This window comes from Zea mays, chromosome 5 (assembly GCF_902167145.1).
Source record: "Zea mays cultivar B73 chromosome 5, Zm-B73-REFERENCE-NAM-5.0, whole genome shotgun sequence".
NCBI classification, from domain to species: domain Eukaryota; kingdom Viridiplantae; phylum Streptophyta; class Magnoliopsida; order Poales; family Poaceae; genus Zea; species Zea mays.
This window is the reverse complement of record NC_050100.1, coordinates 226,101,289-226,122,503: the sequence shown is the minus strand read 5'-3', so window position 1 is coordinate 226,122,503 and position 21,215 is coordinate 226,101,289. Positions and strand designations below refer to the sequence as shown.

The 21,215-nt window shown below is 47.1% G+C and overlaps 1 protein-coding gene across 1 annotated transcript; it reads right to left on the bottom strand.

Annotated features, from left to right (window-relative positions):
* Positions 1-18,621: 18,621 nt before the first annotated feature.
* On the bottom strand, positions 18,622-19,270 carry LOC109940018 (uncharacterized). Its single transcript, XM_020538756.1, has one exon. It carries the CDS (start codon positions 19,131-19,133, stop codon positions 18,831-18,833), a length of 303 nt encoding a protein of 100 aa, XP_020394345.1. The 5' UTR covers positions 19,134-19,270; the 3' UTR covers positions 18,622-18,830.
* Positions 19,271-21,215: the final 1,945 nt, after the last annotated feature.

The following is a 21,215-nucleotide window of genomic DNA, read 5'->3' as shown; positions in this document are numbered from 1 at the left end:
TCTCCTTACGCCTATAAAAGGAAGGACCAGAGCCTTCTTAGAGAAGGTTGGCCGCGCGGGGACGAGGACGGGACAGGCGCTCTCTTGGGGCCGCTCGCTTCCCTCACACGCGTGGACGCTTGTAACCCCCTACTGCAAGCGCACCCGACCTGGGCGCGGGACGAACACGAAGGCCGCGGGATTTCCACCTCTCTCACGCCCGTCTCCGGCCACCTCGCTTTCCCCCCTTCGCGCTCGCCCACGCGCTCGACCCATCTGGGCTGGGGCACGCGGCACACTCACTCGTCGGCTTAGGGACCCCCCGGTCTCGAAACGCCGACAGTAATCATCTTCAGAATCCGTCTCTCCAACATCATCTTGCTCTGCTTCAGCGGCAGGGACGTCCTCGGGTGTCACCAGCCCAGACCGCCTCATGGCTTCGGAAATCAGAACAGTCTCACCAGCTTCGGTCTCATCTCCCTCACGATCAACCCTAGCAGTGGAGCGAACCCTAGCCATTTGATTATGACATTCTTGAAATTTTTGTTGTTGACTTTTCTGATTTTCCCGAAGCTCTTCCTATTGTGACGAAGCAGAATCAAAACTGAAGTTTCGTTTGAGCACGATGATTAAGCTTCGGCTATGACTAAAATTTTGGCAGCAAAACAGTAGAATAGCACTGAATGTTGTGGTAACTTCACACCTACCCGTCTGTTTATATAGTGCCGCAGGTGGGAAGGTGAATCGGCAAGGTCTCCAGCACCGAACAAACAGTCACCCGCACTCACTGAACGGTGGGCCACAGGGTCCGAGAAGGTGAATCGCTGGCGCGCGCGTAATTGGTGCAAGATGGGGCGCGCACGACGATTATTTTAATCGTTTCTCGCCAACGAGCTCAGGGAAGGTGTTTTTTGGATCTTCGGCGTCCCGAAGCCTAGAAGACTTTTTCACGGATCAAGCTCGTTACGAAAAACGATCTAGCACCGCGAAGGGGCTACTGTTGGGGGTATGCTTCGTAGCCAAAGATCCTAAAGAAGGAGAACACCTTCGGCAGATCCTCTCAGGAGCAAGCGCCGAAGCTATTATCTAAAAGCTTCGGCACAAAGACAGATCTCAAGATGAAGGGTCGAACCGACTTAAAGATGAATTGACTTAAAGACCCATGATGTTTTGTGTCATTATTGTAGTCGATTGTAAAGGACATAAATGTAATTTTGCGCAGGTTGCATCCTGTGCCTATAAATAGGTGAACAGTACCCCGACACTGTTCACGTGATCCTGTAATCACTGGCACGTTACGCTTGAATTATTGCTTTCCGCCAAGGCAAAGGTATAAATGTGCCCAAATATTATGTTTTAATATTTATATATTCATACAATAAAACATGTGAATATATTTTATACTTTATATTTCATTTCTCAGTGTTTGTTATTTTACAAATATGATCACGAAGGTGAAATCTTCGTGATATTTTACTCATGACCTTCGTCCAAAGCTCATTAAATCCTTGGGGAGATAATGCTTCAGCGGACGAAGGGCATTTATACTTAACATCTTTGTGTTGCCTTGTTCTTAATTCATAGCATTTGAGAACAAGTCCCCAACAGAGCCACAGGAGAGTAAGTATCAAAATAATCATCCTCTTTCTTTTGAGTAAAACCCTTAGCCATAAAGATCTCCTCTTCCTCCTAAAGATCCATTTACAGCCCACAGGCTTACAACCAGATGGGAGATCAGTTATCTCCCAAGTTCCGTTCGAGATGATTGAATCCATCTCGCTAAGGACAGCCTCCCTCCAGTACTCTGCATCCTGAGATGTATATGCCTCTGTGAGGGAGCGTGGTTCTTCATCCACTAGATAAATAATATAATCATCACCCAGAGACTTTTCAGTCCTTTGTCTCTTACTCCTCCTTAACTCCAAATCTGGAGTCTAGTCATGGACACTCGAGGGTAGAGAATATGTCTGAGATGGACCATCTGGGGCTACTACTTCCTTATCTCGCATAGGGAAGATGCTCTCAAACAATGTCACATCCCGAGATTCCATTATGACATTTACAACGACTTCGCTCGTCTCGGAATGGACCACTAGAAATCTATAAGCTGCACTGTTATGTGCATAACCCAGGAAGACACAGTCTACGGTCTTAGGGCCTAACTTTCTCTTCTTCGGCAATGGGACATTCACCTTTGCAAAGCAGCCCCAAGTCCGAAGATGCGAAAGATCTGGCTTCCTTCCTTTAAATCCTTCATAGGGCGTGTGAGAGCACCTAGAGGGGGGGGTGAATAGGTGATCCTGTAAAACTTGAAACTTAAGCCACAAAAACTTGGTTAAGTGTTAGCACAATAATGCCAAGTGGCTAGAGAGGAGTCTCACAAAACACAATAACCACAAAGATATCAATCACAGAGATGGCGCAGTGGTTGATCCCGTGGTTCGGCCAAGACAACCGCTTGCCTACTCCACGTTGTGGCATCCCAACGGACGAGGGTTGCAATCAACCCCTCTCAAGCGGTCCAAAGACCCACTTGAATACCACGGTGTTTTGCTTTGCTTTTCTTAATCCCGTTTGCGAGGAGTCTCCACAACTTGGAGTCTCTCGCCCTTACAAAGATTTTCACAAAGAAGCACGGAGTAAAGGAGGGATGAGCAACGCACACAAGACTCACAAATCAGAGCAACAACACGCACACAAGTCGCAACAAGAGCTCGCAACACAACCCAATGAGTTTACAACTCAACTAGAGCTCTAGATGCTATCACAAAGAAACAAATGCGTGGAATCGAAGTCTCGATGCTTAGGATTGCTTTGAGTATGCTTGGTGTTCTCCTCCATGCGCTTAGGGGTCCCTTTTATAGCCCCAAGGCAGCTAGGAGCCGTTGAGAGCAATCTGGGAAGGCAATTCTTGCCTTCTGTCGTCTGGCGCACCGGACAGTCCGGTGCCCGATTTCTTTCCTTTTTCAGCGAAGTCGACCGTTGGCAGACAGAGAGCCGTTGGCGCACCGGACATGTCCGGTGCACACCGGACAGTCCGGTGCCCCCTTCTAGCCGTTGGCTCGGCCACGTGTCCCGCGCAGATCGCGCGGCCGACCGTTGGCCCGGCCGACCGTTGGCTCACCGGACAGTCCGGTGCACACCGGACAGTCCGGTGAATTATAGCCGTACGTTGCCGGTGAATTCCCGAGAGCAGCCACTTCGCTCGAACCAGCCTGGCGCACCGGACACTGTCCGGTGCACCACCGGACAGTCCGGTGCTCCCAGACTGAGCAGATTCTTGGCTACTCGAGCCAAGACATTTTCAATTGGATTTTTCCTGTTTCCAGCACTTAGACACAATACATTAGTCCATAAAACAATGTACTAAGTCTGAGAAACATACCTTTATCCTTGGTTTGTACTTTGTCCACCATTTTACATTTAAGCACTTGTGTTAGACACTAAATCACCAAAATACTTAGAAATGGCCTAAGGGCACATTTCCCTTTCAATCTCCCCCTTTTTGGTGATTTATGCCAACACAATATAAAGCAAGTAGGATAAATACAAAATCAAATCAAATAAGAACTCAAATTGTTTTGATTCAATTTTGACATATATGGATCACCCTTTGCCACCACTTGGTTTGTAATTTTTTTTCTTTGCAAATCAAACTCAAATTTCTATCTCTAAGTCAAACACACATGTCAAGACATAAAGAGAGTCATTCCAAGAGAAATTGATTCAAGATTTCAAAAACTCCCCTTTTTCCCATAATCAACATTTCTCCCCACAAGAAGCCAACTTTTGACAAGAGAGACAATAAAAGAGTTTTGACAAACCAAAAGCTCACTTCTCCCCACAAGAAGCCAACTTTTGACAAGAGAGACAATAAAAGAGTTTTGACAAACCAAAAAGCTCTATTCTACTATTTTCAAAATCTCTCAAGTGGTAGCTAATCCATTTATCGCTTTGGCCTTTATTTTCTCCCCCTTTGGCATCAAGCACCAAAACGGGATTAATCTTGACCCTTGAACCCCATTGCCTCACCAAAATCTTCAATAAGAATACAAAGGCAATAAGAGTACATGAGATGAACTTGGAATAAGTTACCCTCTCATCGGAGTGCAGTGGAAGTCTTTCATGGTCCAAGTCCACCTTTTCCCTTTCAATCCTTCTTTGAGACTAAATTAAGCAAACTCAAGCACATGGTTAGTCTCAAAGGGTCAAGTTGTAACACATCTCCCCCTAAACATGTGCATCACTTTGCAACGGACTTGTGAGGTCCAGGAAGTGTTTGTACAACTTGAGCACCATAACTAAGCAACAAAATGCATAAGGAACATGATCAAAGGCATAAACACATGTATGCTATAAATCAATCCAAGTTCCGCGAATCTAAGACATTTAGCTCACTACGCAACCTGCAAAAGGTCTTCTCATCTAGAGGCTTGGTAAAGATATCGGCTAGCTGGTTCTCGGTGCTAACATGAAACACTTCGATATCTCCCTTTTGCTGGTGGTCTCTCAAAAAGTGATGCCGGATGTCTATGTGCTTTGTGCGGCTGTGCTCAACAGGATTTTCCGCCATGCGGATAGCACTCTCATTATCACATAGGAGTGGGACTTTGCTCAGATTGTAGCCAAAGTCCCTGAGGGTTTGCCTCATCCAAAGTAGTTGCGCGCAACACTGTCCTGCGGCAACATACTCGGCCTCAGCGGTGGATAGGGCAACGGAAGTTTGTTTCTTAGAGTTCCATGACACCAGGGACCTTCCTAAGAATTGGCACGTCCCCGATGTGCTCTTCCTATCGACCTTACATCCAGCATAGTCGGAGTCTGAATATCCAATTAAGTCAAAGGTAGACCCCTTTGGATACCAGAGCCTGAAGCAAGGCGTAGCAACCAAATATCTAAGGATTCGCTTCACTGCCACTAAGTGACACTCCTTAGGATCGGATTGAAATCTAGCACACATGCATACGCTAAGCATAATATCCGGTCTACTAGCACATAAGTAAAGTAATGACCCAATCATTGACCGGTATGCCTTTTGATCAACAGACTTATCTCCTTTGTTGAGATCAGTGTGTCCGTCGGTCCCCATCGGAGTCTTTGCGGGCTTGGCATCCTTCATCCCAAACCGCTTCAGCAAGTCTTGCGTGTACTTCGTTTGAGAGATGAAGGTGCTGTCCTTGAGTTGCTTCAATTGGTATCTTTTGGTAATCACTAGAATAGAAGCTTCATCTTGTGCCACAATACTATAACTTGTTCTAAGTTTTGTATCTTAGCAACAAGAAAAGGTCATGATAAAGGATCAGACATAAGTGTAAAGGAGCTCCCTAGAGATAAAACTTTCAAGATGGAAATCTTGAATTGATGACAAAAGGAACTCCGCCTACTTAGATGGAAAGTACACCATAACATGGTAAAGGTACAAAAGGAGGTATTGACCTTTTTGCGTATTTGTACCTTAATTTTTCTCCAATGCTTGTGTTGCATATGTTTAATGTGTAAGGGGGAGTAATGTTAGTGTGTTGCATTTTCCCTGCTTAATACCCTACTGTCCCTTGACATCATCCTATGTTCTTGCTTGAATATGGTTTTGGTGTTTGATGTCAAAGGGGGAGAATTTGTGCATTAAAGCTTACCTCGACCTGAGAGGAAAGCTTATCTTAAGGGTGAAGATTAATTTTTTGTGTGCTAAAGGACTCAAAGGGGTTTCCTTGAGTTCCTTTGATCTTAAAGAAAAATGTGTTAGTTTGTCTTAAGGGTGAAGATTAATTTTTTGTGTGCTAAAGGACTCAAAGGGGTTTCCTTGAGTTCCTTTGATCTTAAAGAAAAATGTGTTAGTTTGTTGATAATACTTATCATATGCTTCTTGTTGTATTATATGGTGATAATGCAAAATTAGTGCTTCCGTTGATATGAATCAATTGGTATCTACTGTGTTTATCTTGTGATAGATATTCATGTGGTTCTGGCGCTTTAAAATCAGTATCTTAATGGTGAATAGTGGTAGGTTGATATTCCTATGGTATATTTATTTAATTGGTGTTTAACTCTGATTCTGTGCATTTGTGTGTTATACGCATCACGGTTTGATTCTTCACACAATGCATCCCACAGGTGCTAAGGTGTAGCAATGCTTCGAATTAGCCTAAGTATGTGCATGTTGGCATTTAAGGCCAAAGTTAAGATTTTAATGTAAGCACATATTTAGGGGGAGCATTCTATAAACTTAGAATTCAAAATTTGTGCTTTAAATCTTATTGTTGTGTAAGCTTTAATTGTGTTGCCATCAATCACCAAAAAGGGGGAGATTGAAAGCTCTCCTCTGGGTTTTGGTGTTTGGATGACAACTCAATTAAAGGACTAACAAGTATGTTAAGTGTTGAACTGGTGCTTAATGTAAAGCTAACAGGGTTCAACACAAGTGAACAAGTGTGATGGTCCAAGGACTAGATGATGGATAGATAATGAGCATCAAAAGTAAGATGGACATTGCATAAAGTGAGACTCGGGTGCGTAGCTCGGAAACAACTGATCAAGCCAAGGACAAAGGCAAGAAGAGCTTCGAGGTACCAAGTGCACGGGAAAAGGTCAAAGAGGCTGAGGAACCCAAAGCCAAGGGTGAAGAAGAAGACTTGCAAAGTCACGGGTGATCGAGTTGAGAAGAGCTATGGCACATCAAGGATCACTACATAAGGACATGACTTACCACCAATGAGGTAACAGCTACAGTTATGTGGTGTAAGTCATATAGCTCAAGATCAAGCTCTAAGAAGTGAACAAGGTCACTGGAAGGAGAACCAATGTCAAAACCAGGACTGGAAGCAGCCCAAAAGAGCTAAGTGCACCTTGACCTTTAGTTTGGGTTGTTCCCATGTTTGGAGATGTTCTATGTGACCTTCGCAGGATGTTGGAGCTTAGAAACGTTAATCTAGATCAAGGCAAGTTGACTTGATGATTTATGAGTCCAACATCAAAGCTCAAAGCATGTCAAATGCTAAAGACGTGAAAGTCAAGAGAAGGTATGTTTCTAGACTTAGTACATTGGTTTTTGTGCACTAATGTATCTGTCTAAGTGTTAGAAACAGACAAAAGAAGAAAAGAAAAGAAATACAAAAGGCTTGGCTGTGTACAGCCAAGACTCAGCTCAGTCTGGCACACCGGACTGTCCGGTGGTGCACCGTACAGTGTCCGGTGCGCCAGGCGGAACTCCGGTGAACTGCCCGCTCTCGGGAGAAGTGTGGCGAAGATCGGCTATAATTCACCGGACTGTCCAGTGTACACCGGACTGTCCGGTGAGCCAACGGTCGGCTGGGCCAACGGTCGGCCGCGCAATCCGCGCGTGACGCGTGGCCGAGCCAATGGTCATATGGGGGCACCGGACTGTCCGGTGTGCACCGGACAGTGTCCGGTGCGCCAACGGCTCCAGACAGCAACGGTCGACTGCGCCATTTTTGGAAGGAAATCGGGCACCGGACAGTGTCCCGTGGTGCACCGGACTGTCCGGTGCACCACCCGACAGAAAGCTGATATTGCCTTCCAAATGAAGTCCAACGGCTCCTAGGCCCCTTGGGTCTATAAAAGGGACTCCTAGGCGCCTCCAAGAAGGGTACAAGTGCACCCAACAAGTGTAGACATCACTCTGATCAATTCTCACTCTCCCTCTTGTGTGCAACTCTCTAGTTTGTGTAGAAGGCAAAGCTATAAGCCTTTAGAGAGTGGAGAAGTGCTGCTAAGAGCTAGAGCAAGGTCTTGAGCGTATTGTTACTCTGCCGGAGTGCTGCCAAGAAGTTTGTAAGCAGCCGCGGTTTCGTTGTAACCAACATCAACATAGTGAAAGGCTCTATCTGTCATACTGACAGATCTGAGCAAACGGAGGAAGGAGTTGAAATAGACTCCAAGCCCAGGTGTGGCTAACTCCAACGGGGACTAGGCAAGCATTTCAGGCTTGGCCGAACCTCGGGATAAATCCTTGCGTCTGTGTGCTCTGTTGTGTATTGTATTCTGACTCTCTGTCTCACTTGCTTTTATATCTGCACTTCAACACTTATCTGTGGTATAAGCTTTATTTGAGGTGCAGGACATTTTGAGACAGAAACTTCCATTCCGCTGCAACCTACTCGAAGGGTTCTTCATTCCACTGCGATCCAGCCTTTGAGTAGTGTAAGAATTTAAGTTTCAAAGTGATAATTTTTATTCGCCTATTCACCCCCCCTCTAGGCGACATCCAGATCCTGTTCCCGGGCCAAAGGGAACTTTCAGCGTGGCCTCACGATTGCGAGGCGGCACCCTGTTCAGGACATATAGCATACCGTGAGTACTGCCTCGCCCCACCAGATGTCAGGCATCCCCGAACTTTGCAACAAAGCATTAGCTAAGTCACACACCATTCGGTTCTTCCTTTCAGCTACCCCATTTGATTGAGGTGAATATGGAGCAGTGGTTTCATGAATGATTCCACACTCTTTGCAATACTCATCAAAAAGGTTGGAAAGGTATTCACCTCCTCTATCAGACTGTAACCTTTTAATTTTCTTGTCTAGCTGGTTTTCAACTTCAGTCTTATAGATCTTAAAGTGTTCTAGTGCCTCATCTTTAGTTCTGAGTAAGTAAATATAACAGAATCTGGTAGCATCATCTATCAAGGTTAGAAAGTATCTTTTACCGCCTTTTGTGATTATACCATTCATCTCACAGATATCTGAGTGAATTAGTTCTAAAGAAGTGGTACTTCTGCCATCAACCGTATGAAACGGTTTTCTAGGCTGCTTAGCTTGCACACAAATACCACATTTTACACCTTTAACATGTTCATATTCAGGAATTAAAAACATGTCACTTAATCTCCTAATGGCCTCAAAATTCACATGACACAAACGGGAATGCCATATATCATTAATGGAATCGTTATTACAGACCACATTAACATGGTAAGAAGAATGATTATTCAAAACAGAAAGACAGAACAAATCGCCTGACTCATATGACTTTCCAACAAAAGTACCAAACTTAGACAAGACCACTTTATTAGACTCAAACACTAATTTGAGACCCTGTCGACATAGCAGCGACACTGATATGAGGTTCCGGCTCATCGATGGCACATAGAGTACGACCTTCAGCACGAGCGTCTTTCCTGAAGTTAACTTTAGGTAGACTTGTCCAGTACCTCGAACTGCTACCGGAACACCATTTCCCATCAAGACTGGTGCGCTGTTGTATCCCTGGAATGAAGAGAACATGGATTGATCAGCACAAATATGAACAGTAGCACCGGAATCCATCCACCAGTCATCTGATGGACTTGCCATAAAGGCCTGAGGTGCATACCGTAGGGTGGAATTAACCACCACGTTCCCTTCTTTGCGCTGAGGTGGAGGACCTTTTCCCTTCCTAAGTTTGCACCTCCGGGCTGTATGCCCGGAGACACCACAAACATAGCAGATAAAGTCCTCCTTTTTCTTCTTCATCTTTTTGGACTTAGGTTGGTTCAGATTCTTCTGTGGAGAGTTCTTCTTCTTCTTCTGGAATTTTCTATCTCCACCCTTCTCAACAACGTGATCCTGGAGTTGCTGGGATGGCTTGTTACTGGACCTTGCACGCTCTTCCACATTTATCGCAGCTGACAACTCAGTGAGAGTCATTTGCTTCTTCATGTGGCGGCATGAAGTCACAAAGTCTCGCCAAGAAGGCGGGAGCTTTGCCAGTATTGCATTCACCTGAAAACTGTCTGGTAGGACGCAGCCATATTGGACCAAGTCCCTAACAAGGAGTTGAATCTCCTGTAGCTGCTCCATAACAGACCTTCCCTCAGCCATTTTATAGTTGAGGTAGTTTTCCGTTGTGAATGACTCATTGCCATTGTCAACATCAGAGAACTCGTTCTCAAGTTCACTCCATAGACCCTTAGCGGAGGTAAAACCAGAGTACACGTCAAATAAGCGGTTCGACAAGACGTTCAGCAGACGAGACAAGCATGCCTCATTGGCTTCGTCCCACTTGGCCTTCTCCGCTAGTGCGGCGGCCTTCACTGCATCATCAGATCATCTGATGCAACCTGGGGAACAACCGACGTCACTACCAAAAATAATTTTAGGTCAGTGAGCCACATGCGAATCTTAATCTGCCAGCGCTTAAAGCTTGCGCCGTCAAACGCTTCAGGCTTAATGACATCAGAACTGGAAGCCATTATACGAATTGGTTTTCTGGATTGTTGTAAACTTAGAGAAATAAGTGACATGCTTCCTTCATATTTAAATAAAATAAATATTCTAATTCCGAATAAAACAAGCATATAACTCAGATGAATGCCATATGCAATTATACCAGCAATGAACAGTAGCAATTTCAGTAATTGAAAATATGAAATATAGCTACTCATGTCCATTTGTAAATTAAACATACCTTGTAGATGAAGAAGGCAGATTAAACAAATAAACATGATTGTTTATCTTAAAATATTGCTCTCAAAATAGCGGGTTACTGCATTAGACAGCCCTCCAACGCAAAAAGGGTGATCAAAGATCCTCGACTAACGTGACGGTCCTATCTTACCAAATCAGGGTTTTAGATCAGATATTATAAGCCTAGAAATTAAGCATGAATATCAAGATCAAAATAGAGTGCACAAGAATTAAGGAACAATAATGAACTTAAATAATCAGCTTGCACAATAGTGAAAAAAATCACCAGGCATAAATAATATTACTGATGAAAATAACAATACACTAAAACCCAAACTGTCACGTCGTCTCACTACACCGCTATCATCATCGAGCAATCAAATCTGCCCACAGATTACGCAATCACACCCAAGTAAATAATACTAGCAGATTGCACAAAATTATTCAATAAATATAGAGATGCAACGAGTAACTCACAGCAGGTAGATTGTCAACGTGGGAAGACCAGCTCAGCGAACACAAGGTTCTGTCCCAGAAAACCAATTCCGCCGCCCACATCCGAACCTGCACGGCAGGAGGTTGACGGAGATACTAGAGCCGCTGCCGGAGCCGAGGGAGACGTCCACGACACCAGCCCGAGAAGAGGAACACCGCGCAGCAGGGAGCCCAAGCACCAGGCCATGGTGGACAGAGACCAGACAGAGTGTACGGCACCACACAGGTACCCAGCACAACAACAGAGAGGAACACCGTACACAACCAAGCACAGTGCCACCTCTAGATCCAACAGAGAGGATGAAGTCCTCCACACTACAGCAGCCACAACACAACCAGCGATGGTGGCCGCAATCGGATCAACGAGCAGGGAGAGAAAAGATAGAGCAGCGAGTCTCACAGTCCGTTGCCGGGAGGAAGAGAGTGTCCATCCTTTAAGGAGCCGACCTCCAGGAGGTTGCGCGCACAAGGAGCGGCATGGAACTCGGCAAGAGTCGAACCGTTCAGCCCTCGTGGCCTCTGCCTCCTCATCCCGCCGCCAGCCCTATGGCTGCATGCCTTGCTTGCCTCCCGCTGCTGCCGTGAAACATCGCCCCTATTTGTTTCGGCTTTCTGCAGCTTCTGGCCACCAGAAGCTGCTGCGGGCTACCAAACGCTCAGCTTTTCAGCCAGCTTCTATAAAATTCATTTGAGTAAAAATCATTTAAAATCAACATTAACACAAAATCGGTTGAGTCGTTGCACTAGTAGAAATCCATCGCTTTCTAGATTCTAAGCCCTATGGACAACTTTATCTTTCTCCGCACGTAATCCTAATAATACCCAGATTCTCTACACAGCCAGATTCTCCTCACAGCCAGATTTTCAGAAAAGCTGGTCAGAAAAAAGCTGAACCAAACAGGCACATCAGCTAGCCGGTGGGCTGCTCGGTCATGGGCCGGTCCACCCGGCTGGCATAACTTTTTTTTAATAAAGCAGTGAAAATATAAAATTGGACAACACAAGTTGCACACAAATTTCCCGTATGAATTATGGATTCAGGACACTAATTTTCCACAATAATGTAGATGCATGGTAGCGGCTACATATGATGGTGGAAAATGAAAAAGAAATATATCAGCTTGCTAGGTACGTACGACATGCATGATTTTCTTTCAGGTGAACAGCCGTTGTTGCGGTCTCCTTGCTGGCTTTATACTTAGATCCTCAGGATGGTGTTGCAGCGGTTCTGTGCACCGGCTCTGATGCCATGGAACGCTTATAGTCCCGCCAAAGAGTGCGGCGATCATGGTGGCCACATCCCCTGGCGTCAGCCGCACTGCAGCGCCATGCCTCCGGTAGAACATCCTGTACTTGGGCACCACTGCTGCCGTTGCGGCCGCCCTCAACGCCTCGCCCATCTCCTCGTCCGCCGCCACCCACTGATCCTGCATGCCCACCGCTTCCAGCACCACCGCCTCCACACCCTTAGCTTCTCCCTGCTGTCCCTGCGGCATGGACATGGAGGAGGAGATGGCAGCCATCACCTTGCCCCACGCCGCGCGCACGTACACATCCACGTGCGCCCGCGCCTTGGCGCTCTGCGCCTCCGCCCAGTCCTCCCCGAGGATCCCCTGCAGCTTGGCGCTGCCGGCCACCTTGTTGGCCACGTACTTGGTGTTGTTCGCCAGGAAGAGGTAGCTCAGCGCCACCTCCCGATAGCACCCGGCCTTGGCGTCCAGCTTGCCTAGAAGAACCGACACCAGCCGATGGATCGGGTTGTTGTAACTGTAAAGAAACGAAGACGACGATATGCTCGACGACGACAGCGAATAATGTTCCGTGCCAGAGGCGGCGACAACCGAAACCGACGAGGTGTCTGCTGCATTATCAGCTTGCTCATAGATCAGAGCGAGGCCTTCCTGGTAGTCGGCGAGGAAGACGAGGTAGTTCATCACGTAGCGGGTCAGCGGGTGCACCGCGCCGCCGGCCACGGTGGCCTTGGACGGCTCTTTCCGGATTGCCGCCTCGAAGCTGCTCAAGGTCCCGCGTGCAGCCTCACCGACCTTGGTGACCACAACGGCGGCCCTGGTGGCCACCTCGGAGTTGTCCCCAAAAACGGACAAGAGCGCCGGCAGCACCTCGGTGAGGGCATCGTGGACGTCGAGCACCCGGAACAGGCGCTCTGGGGCGCGCCTTGCTCTTGCCACCGCGGCCTCTGCGACGCCGAGGAGGCTCGTGGCCTGGTCGTTGGCGACGGCCGCGAACACAGCCTCACGAACAGCTGCGTCGCGGAGAAAGACCGTGTCGCAGAGGTCTTTTTCTCGGGTGAGCAGGGAGTTGAAGGCGACCGTGGCGGTGGCGATCCACGACGGTATGATCTTGTCGTCGACCTGCTCCCAGTCCCAGGTGAGCTTGTGGTGGGACGACGAGGTGCTGCTGTTACCGCTACCACTAGCAGCAGCTGCTGGAGGTGAGAAGCCGAGCAGACGCTGCAGCTTGGTGGCCAGAGCCGTGCGACGATGGGACTTGAAGGTGGAGATGCACTCCTTGCCGTAGCCCACGGCCATCATGGCCTCAGCCACCGCGCTTATGCTGCTGGCTTGTTGTTGTTGTTGGTCGTGCTTGTCGAGTAAGAATTGGAGCTCGCGTTGGAGCCTGCGCATAGCGGTCTGGAGCAGCGCCTGTGCCTTGACGAGGCCTGCGTCGTTGGCGTTGGTGGTGTCGGCGGCGAAGACGAGCATGGCTCGGTGGAGCTGGGCGGCGGCGCGCAGGAAGCCCTGGGTCTCCTCCTCCGATTGACCGGTGGCGTCGTGGAGGAAGAGGGAGCATGATACGTCGGGGTGCCACTTTTGGACGAGCGCGGCGGCGTCAGCAACACTCTCCTCGACAAGCGTGGAGGAGAGCGTGCGGCGGTGGTGCGGCGGAGGGAGAGCGGCATGGCGTTGGCGTGGCGGCGAGCGCGATGGGGAGGAGTCGAAGGCGCGAGGCATCGTTGGACGGAACGACCGCGCGCGGGGACGCAGGGGCAACACTACTGCAACTCCGGAATCGAGCAACTCTTGGCGACGACGACGACAAGCTCAAATTGGAAATACTATATATTACTACATGGGAATTGCAGCCTCGATCAGTCAGTTTGACCCCGTGCTAAGATAGCTGCATGCCCTTACTTTGCTGACCTAGTCTTCGCTGACAGTGCCAAACCAACCACTGAATTTTTCCCATTTTACTGACCTAGCCACATGAGCATCTCCGCCGGCATTGTTGTAGTCCAGCATGCATGCAGTCCATAGATGGCTGGCTGGGTGCGCTCACGGCCGGATGAGGAGCTGTCAGGTTTATTATTATAGCTTCATTCATTCCTAGCAGTTGAACGATATATAAGAAAGGTGAACAAGACAAAACACTTATGGGCAGAGCCGGTCATGATATTTTAGGGGCTCAGAGCGAAAGTTAATTTGAAGACCCTTCTTAACTCTTTATATATGTATGTATGTAATATATATTTATCTAAAAAGTTTTTTTTAAAAAAAAAACATCATTGTTGACCACAAATAGTTTTTCAATAATTTAAATTTTTAAAAAGTTTTTTTTGGCATAGAACAATTATTGAGATTCAATATGCAATAGAGATATTAGAATAACAATTCACCTCTATGATATTCTCAAAAATTCAGTACAGAATATTTCATTCGAAAATCTCTTATCTTGATCTTTTATTTACTTGGTGCCAAAGTAAAATAAGAACTCGGGATAAAAATTCTGACTTTAAAATTATATATAGAATATATTAATGATCAATCATTAGTTCGTGAGTTTGAAAAAAAATACACACATTATATATAATATAAAAACTAGTACACTATACATTACGACTACAGTCATTTAATGAACACGCACTCCGCATCGCGTTAGGAGTCTGACAAATTGTTTTGACTGTGACTGCAGTAGGCTCATCAATTCGTTTCTCATATTTCCAACAAGCTACAACTAGCGAAAAAGGACTACCGAATAGCGTCTCAACCAAGACTAATTACTAAATATCCATAGCACATATATATTTAGGGGCCCATCCCTTCGGGAGGCCCTGGTCGGCCGCCCACTCTACCCACCCCCAGGGTCGGCCCTGGGGTGTTTGGTTTGAAGAATTAATCCATTCTAGATAATGTGATGCATAATGAGTCCATTTCACAAATTTGGTGAAATGAACTATTATTACTAGTTATTAGCTTATGAGTAATAAAATGGTAATGGATCAATTTATTCTATTCCACAGACTAAACAAAAAAAGTGAGAAATGAGAATATGATAGACTATCTTATTTCTAAAACCAAACACGCCTTAGCTTGTGTCTTGTTACTTCATTAATTGTGTGGTTTTATTCATACGTGCGATGCGATGTCTTGTCCAGCATAGGTGACGGGCAAGGCAAGGCTATTATTTCCAACAGTGACTATATAAATAATGGAAGGGTAGTCCCAATTTCGGTCTCTCGGTGCCGATGTGGATGTCGTGTATGTAAAACAACTTGTTCTTGCTTTGCACCATGGAACTGGGATCAGTAGTACTTCATCTGGACCAAATTATTCAGACGCTCGTACTGGTATTTTTAGATTTATAACTTTTACTACATATCTTGGTGAAAAGCTAAAAATGCTTCATAATTACAAAGAGAGAGAGAGTATTGTTAAGGATATATACCATGGGTACTCAAGACTTTCCAAAACGCTGACTTGTAGGCACAACATACTCATACTCTGTCAAAAGACTTGCACCCGGACCCCAGGATACTCTCCCGCATGTCACAACAAGATCCACAGGTATGGACAGATAAGGGCCCGTTCGGTAGACATGGAATGGAGAACCGGAATTGTTCCTACCCAGATTGTTTCTTTAATTTGTATAAGTTTTGATCAACATGAATAATTCTTGGTGCATTCCGGTAGAAACAAACAGGCCCTAAGGGAAGACAACGATTTTTTATAATAACGGTGTCTTTGTAACAACATGATATACCGATCTATAAGCGAGTCTACATATAAAGATAGGGATAAGTCTTTTGCGTTTAGGAGGGGTTGTAGTCTAAATCTGTCTAAATCCTCGTGTTCTCTATGCATTCACCTTCAATTCTTGATGTCATTATCCGTCCTATAAATTCACTACCAAAATTTCCTCGATAATTAGAGTTAGCTATATTGATTGTCTAATAAGAACAAGGCTTACACCCAGAATTTTTCTTATAACAAAGATAATGTTTGCATGATAATCGTGTCGTGTAGATTTTTTGAAGGATCCCTTTCAATGTGCAAAAGATGTCTTTCGGGACTCGGTCCTCGTGGTCAAGTCATCAGGGGCCTCCAGGTCGTCAACTGAGTCGGGCGTGTAAGGGAAATGGACCCCGGGCCATTTGGCTCAAAATGTTTTGGTGTTTGATGATCAACATACCCCATGGACTAATGTGTTTGCTAGTGTTTATGATTGTACTTCACAGGATGCTAAAGTAACTTGGACTAAGGCATTGAGGAAAGCAACACCTCAAAAGAAGACATTATAAAGATCACAATTCACAAGTGAAGATCAACAATTATCAAGCAAAGTCCAAGAAACGATGAAAAGTGGTGTCACTGGCAGACTGTCCGGTGCCACACGCCGGACTGTCCGGTGCACTAAGGAACTGTAGCCCAACGGCTAGTTCCTGGTGGCACTAGGGAGAGAAGCCACCAGACTGTCCGGTGTGATATCGGACTGTCCGATATAAAAGCCTGTGGCGCCAATGGTCACCTGCGGTGTCAGATCCAATGGCTAGGCGCACCGAACTGTCGAGTGCCTACCACCGGACTGTCTGGTGTGCCGTAGAGAGCAACATCTTTTCTCCAACGACTATAATTGAGTTGGGGCCTATATATACTTCACCCAACCAGCCATTTCAAGGTGTGGGAGCCTAAGAAATATATCAAGACATATTGTAGACATTTCCAAGTGCGCATACACCCAAGTACAATAGAATCACTCGGTGATTAGCATAGGTGCTTTGCGAAGTGCTTAGGTTAGTTAGACCGCTTTAGCGCTTGCTCTAAGTGAACCCTAGTTAGTTGAGTGAGTTAAGAAAAACCACACAACCCCTCGGCTCTTGCGTGAGTCGTTGTAATTGTACCGAGTGGGGCGAGAGTCTTGCGAGACCGTGACAACCGCGTTTGTGTCACGGCCGCCACCGTGTACCGGAGGGAACGAGGCCTACGGCGTTTCGGCCGGAAACTCGATAGTGGAGACAGCGGGGAGCGTCCGAGAGAAGCCAAAAGCGGAGCACCACTTACGCGTGGAGAAGGCTCGCGGCTCTCTACGGAGTTACTCGACCGTGGTGCTTGGTCCCCGCGTGGGCTACCCTTTGCGTAGGGGCACCAACGAGGATTAGTCGGAACCTTGCATGGTTCTGGATACCTCGGTAAAAATATCAGCGTCATCCACGAGAGTTTGCATCTATACCTTGCTCTTTACCTTCCACATATACATTAAGTATTTAAGTTTCTTGTCTTTTTGGTAGATTGTTGAGATTGAAACTTAGCCTTTGCGGTAGAGATAACAACACTTAGACTAAATCTAGTTTGCACATTCTAGTTTGATTATTTGTATAGGTTTTGCTCTAGGGTTTTATTTGTGGCCTACTTTAGAAAGAGTTTTAGAAGACCTAATTCACCCTCCCCCACCCTCTTAGGCGTCATAGTTTCCTACAGGGCGGATGGTTGGTCATCATCACCATCACTAGCTTTAAGAAGTCCCCTTGAGGATAGGTAGGCGTCCTGATCCACATGTTGGACCAAGGGCGCTTAGAGCATTGAGGACTCAAAGCTGAGGGAGGAGGAGCGCCACCATTGTTGTTGTAATTGTTTGAGTCATTGACTCGAATCACTTTCCTCTTCCTTGGCTGAGAACGAGGGCTTGGTTTCCCAGCAGTAGGCGGAGCCTCAGGGCTCGCTCGGTGAGCTGCTCAGTGAAATGTCTTGGACTAGCCTCTTCATTATCCTTAGTGGCCCAAGGCAACTCAATAGTATTCCAACATCTAAATCATACCAAAGAGTGTTTAAGACAGGATTGATAAGTACAAAAGATAGAGATAAGCGACAAAGTTGTTGAAGATACCTTGGGATGTAGCTCAAGTAGAGAATATAACTCAATTAGGCACCCTTTAGGCCAGTCTTCGATGGACGAGAAGATCTGGCGGAGTTGAGCCTTTGCCTATGCCATAGTGATATCCTAGACCTTGGATCGAGAGGAGTGAGTCTCCCCATCGTATGCCCATGCATAATTGGCCTTCTCACGAAGAGGAGGGCTCGGCACTTGGTCTAGTTACTAGCTACGTGTACCACCGAGAGGCAAAAAGCCTTCTACCCCTGGATCCAAGTCATCGCGGCTAAGATAGTGTTGACGTGTTTGGGATGTGGTTCGCTCATCCACTCGAGACAGGAACAGGGTGCCATCTTCGCAACTTAGGGGTGTAGTTCCCGACATTAAACCAACGATTGTGCAATCCGTGTGGGAAGTTTTCAGCGGACAATCAAGGTATTGGTGGTTAGCATGAAGCTGAACCAAAACACCAACTACAACGGGTTGCTCCTTGTTTGGACGAGGGTCAGAGAGAAAAAAAAAAGTTACTAGAAAAGAGGGGAGAAAGGAGTTCACAAATATGCCTCACAAAGGTGGACGATTATTTAAATTGATAAGGGGTGTCACAGAACACAAGTTGTTTTCATCACACAACACATATGCTACAAACAAGAAAACGTAGAACAATTATTGATAATACACCGTATACATATTATAAAATATATGGTCGATTGCTTACACATGCATGCATATAGTGAATGCTTAATATATAGGGAAATCCAGCAAGGATGCTTAAAATAGAAGAAGATAGAAGAATGGCTGGCATAGCAACAAGGATGCATGCATATGAATGAATAAATAATATGGTTAGGTAGGTTAATCGCCACCTTCAGCTGAAGCCTCTTGTGCTTCCGCTTTGGTTATTACGGTAGCTGTTGCCTCCTCCTGCAGGTCGGATCGACGGCCATAGGCGCGTGCATCCACGTTGGCGTGGAAGCGCGCCGCACTGGAGATGAGGTCATCGATGCCCGCGCCACCGTTGTTCCTGTGGCGGGACTCCTGCGTGCGCTTGGACACGTACTCATCCACATCGCCGACCGTGAAATGCGCCGTCGTTGTCGACGCCGCCGCCAGTAGTAGAAGCAGCAGGCCTAGGCACATCGTCCGTGTCATCGTCATGCCCGGCCGGCCGGTAGCAGCAGCAGCTTCGTTCGATCGACCACCGGGACCTAACTATTCTTTTCTTCTGATCCGATCCTCTTTGCTTTGCTGCTAGAATACAAGTACGTACATAGCTACATAATAAGCAAATTAATCTCGTCCATGGATGATATATACAAGCACACGCAGGTCGACGGTCGGCCGCTTCCTGCGCAACCGCATTCCTATTTTTAGTGTGCAGTGTGTGTCCTCCACTTTTATTTACGGCCAAAAAACCAACCAATTTTAGCATTTACGTACTACTGCAGCTTCAGATACATCAATCTAGTTTAATTGTGCCGTCGTTTCATATCTCTACTAATCCTTAAGACGGTAGTGTATACTAGGCACAACCATGCCCCCGCCTGTATCCTAACCGTCCAATTACGTCCATCACCACCGTCCGATCCGATCCCGCTACAGCAGCCACAGTCCACTTCCATCCACGCGCAGCCGCCCCCGCCCCCGCCCCCGCGCAGCGCGCAGCCGATCCCGCCGCGCAGCGCGCAGCCGACCCCGACCCCGCCCCCGCGCAGCCGACCCCGCAGCGCGCAGCCGAACCCGCGCAGCGCGCAGCCGCCCCCGCCCCCGCGCAGCGCGCAGCCGATCCCGCAGCCGACCCCGCCCACGCGCACCCGACCCCGCCCCCGCGCAGCGCGCAGCCGCACCCGCCCCCGCCGATTTCCCCGCGCTGCGCGACTCATCCTCCGATAGCCGCGCATTCCCATGGCGCCCCGAATCCTCATCTTCAAGCCGCGAACAAACAAATCCCGCTCCGACCGCGATCCCCACGCCGTTCTCCCCGTCAACTACCACCTCCTTAACTCTCACGCCATGGATTGCAGCGATATACCCGCCCTCTGTGCCGTCAAAGAGCTCATCTCCATCCCATCCCGACGTCGTCCCCATCCGTCTCGCCCCGCCCCGCAACCAAAATCCCCGTGCGATCGTGAGCCCCTTGCAGCTGCGTGGAAGATCTTGTTCAATCATCGCCGCCAGGTCCCCATACTAGCAGCGGCGCGGAAGATCGTGAGCCACCAGCCGACGGGATATCGGTCGTGAGCTCCGCGCAGTGCCGATTTGCAGCCGTGGAAGCCCAACGACCTCGCCATCGCTGCCAGGTATTCCCAGTTTAATAACAAATTGCTGGTATATGCATCACATTAATTTTATTAACACCCATGCGATCGTGAGCCCCTTGCAGCTGCGCGGAAGATCTTGTTCAATCATCGCCGCCAGGTCCCCATACTAGCAGCGGCGCGGAAGATCGTGAGCCACCAGCCGACGGGATATCGGTCGCGAGCTCCGCGTAGCAGAAGCAGTGCCGATTTGCAGCCGTGGAAGCCCAACGACCTCGCCATCGCTGCCAGGTATTCCCATTTTAATATCAATTTGCTGGTATATGCATCACATTAATTTTATTATCACCACCAGTTATAGGGGTTTGAGCTCTGCCAAACAGAGTGAAATCTTGCATCATATGACAGCATGACATCTTTGCCAATTATTTTGCTTTATTTGATCACATGCTTTTGGATGTCCAAATCCAAACAGCTCATATTCATGTACATCCAAAGCAGGCAGGGTTAATTTGGAGCCCTGACTACCAACCTTTAACAACAACAGCTTATAGAAGTGAAATGACCATTATTTTGCTTTATTTGATTATAGAACACTCGTATGTTGTAGACACAAACCTCCAACGAACCTGTCTCCACCAACCACCATCGCTGCCAGTTATGTTTGTAGACTTGTAGTATCATCTTCCAATGAGTTCCTCTCTGCAGCAAACACCCTCTTGAGATTTAGTATATTAGAATACCAAAACAGTTTCATGTTATCCTGTCCCTTTCTCGTTCACCAAATCAATAGAATAAAAGAGTGATATCAAATTAAAAAGGATAAATCAGACTGAAATAGCTGGATAATAGCTTCAACAGCGTTGCTGTCAGCAGTATGGCAGTATCTCACTGTCCAATAGGATGTAGGTAAAGAAGTCCATGTGCTATTCCTTCGATTATCACTAAAAGTTTGGACCAATCTAGCATAACTCTTGCTCTT

Excerpts from the sequence above, each read along its gene's own strand:
- LOC109940018 (XM_020538756.1), bottom strand. The coding sequence starts at position 19,133 with ATGACGATGACACGGACGATGTGCCTAGGCCTGCTGCTTCTACTACTG.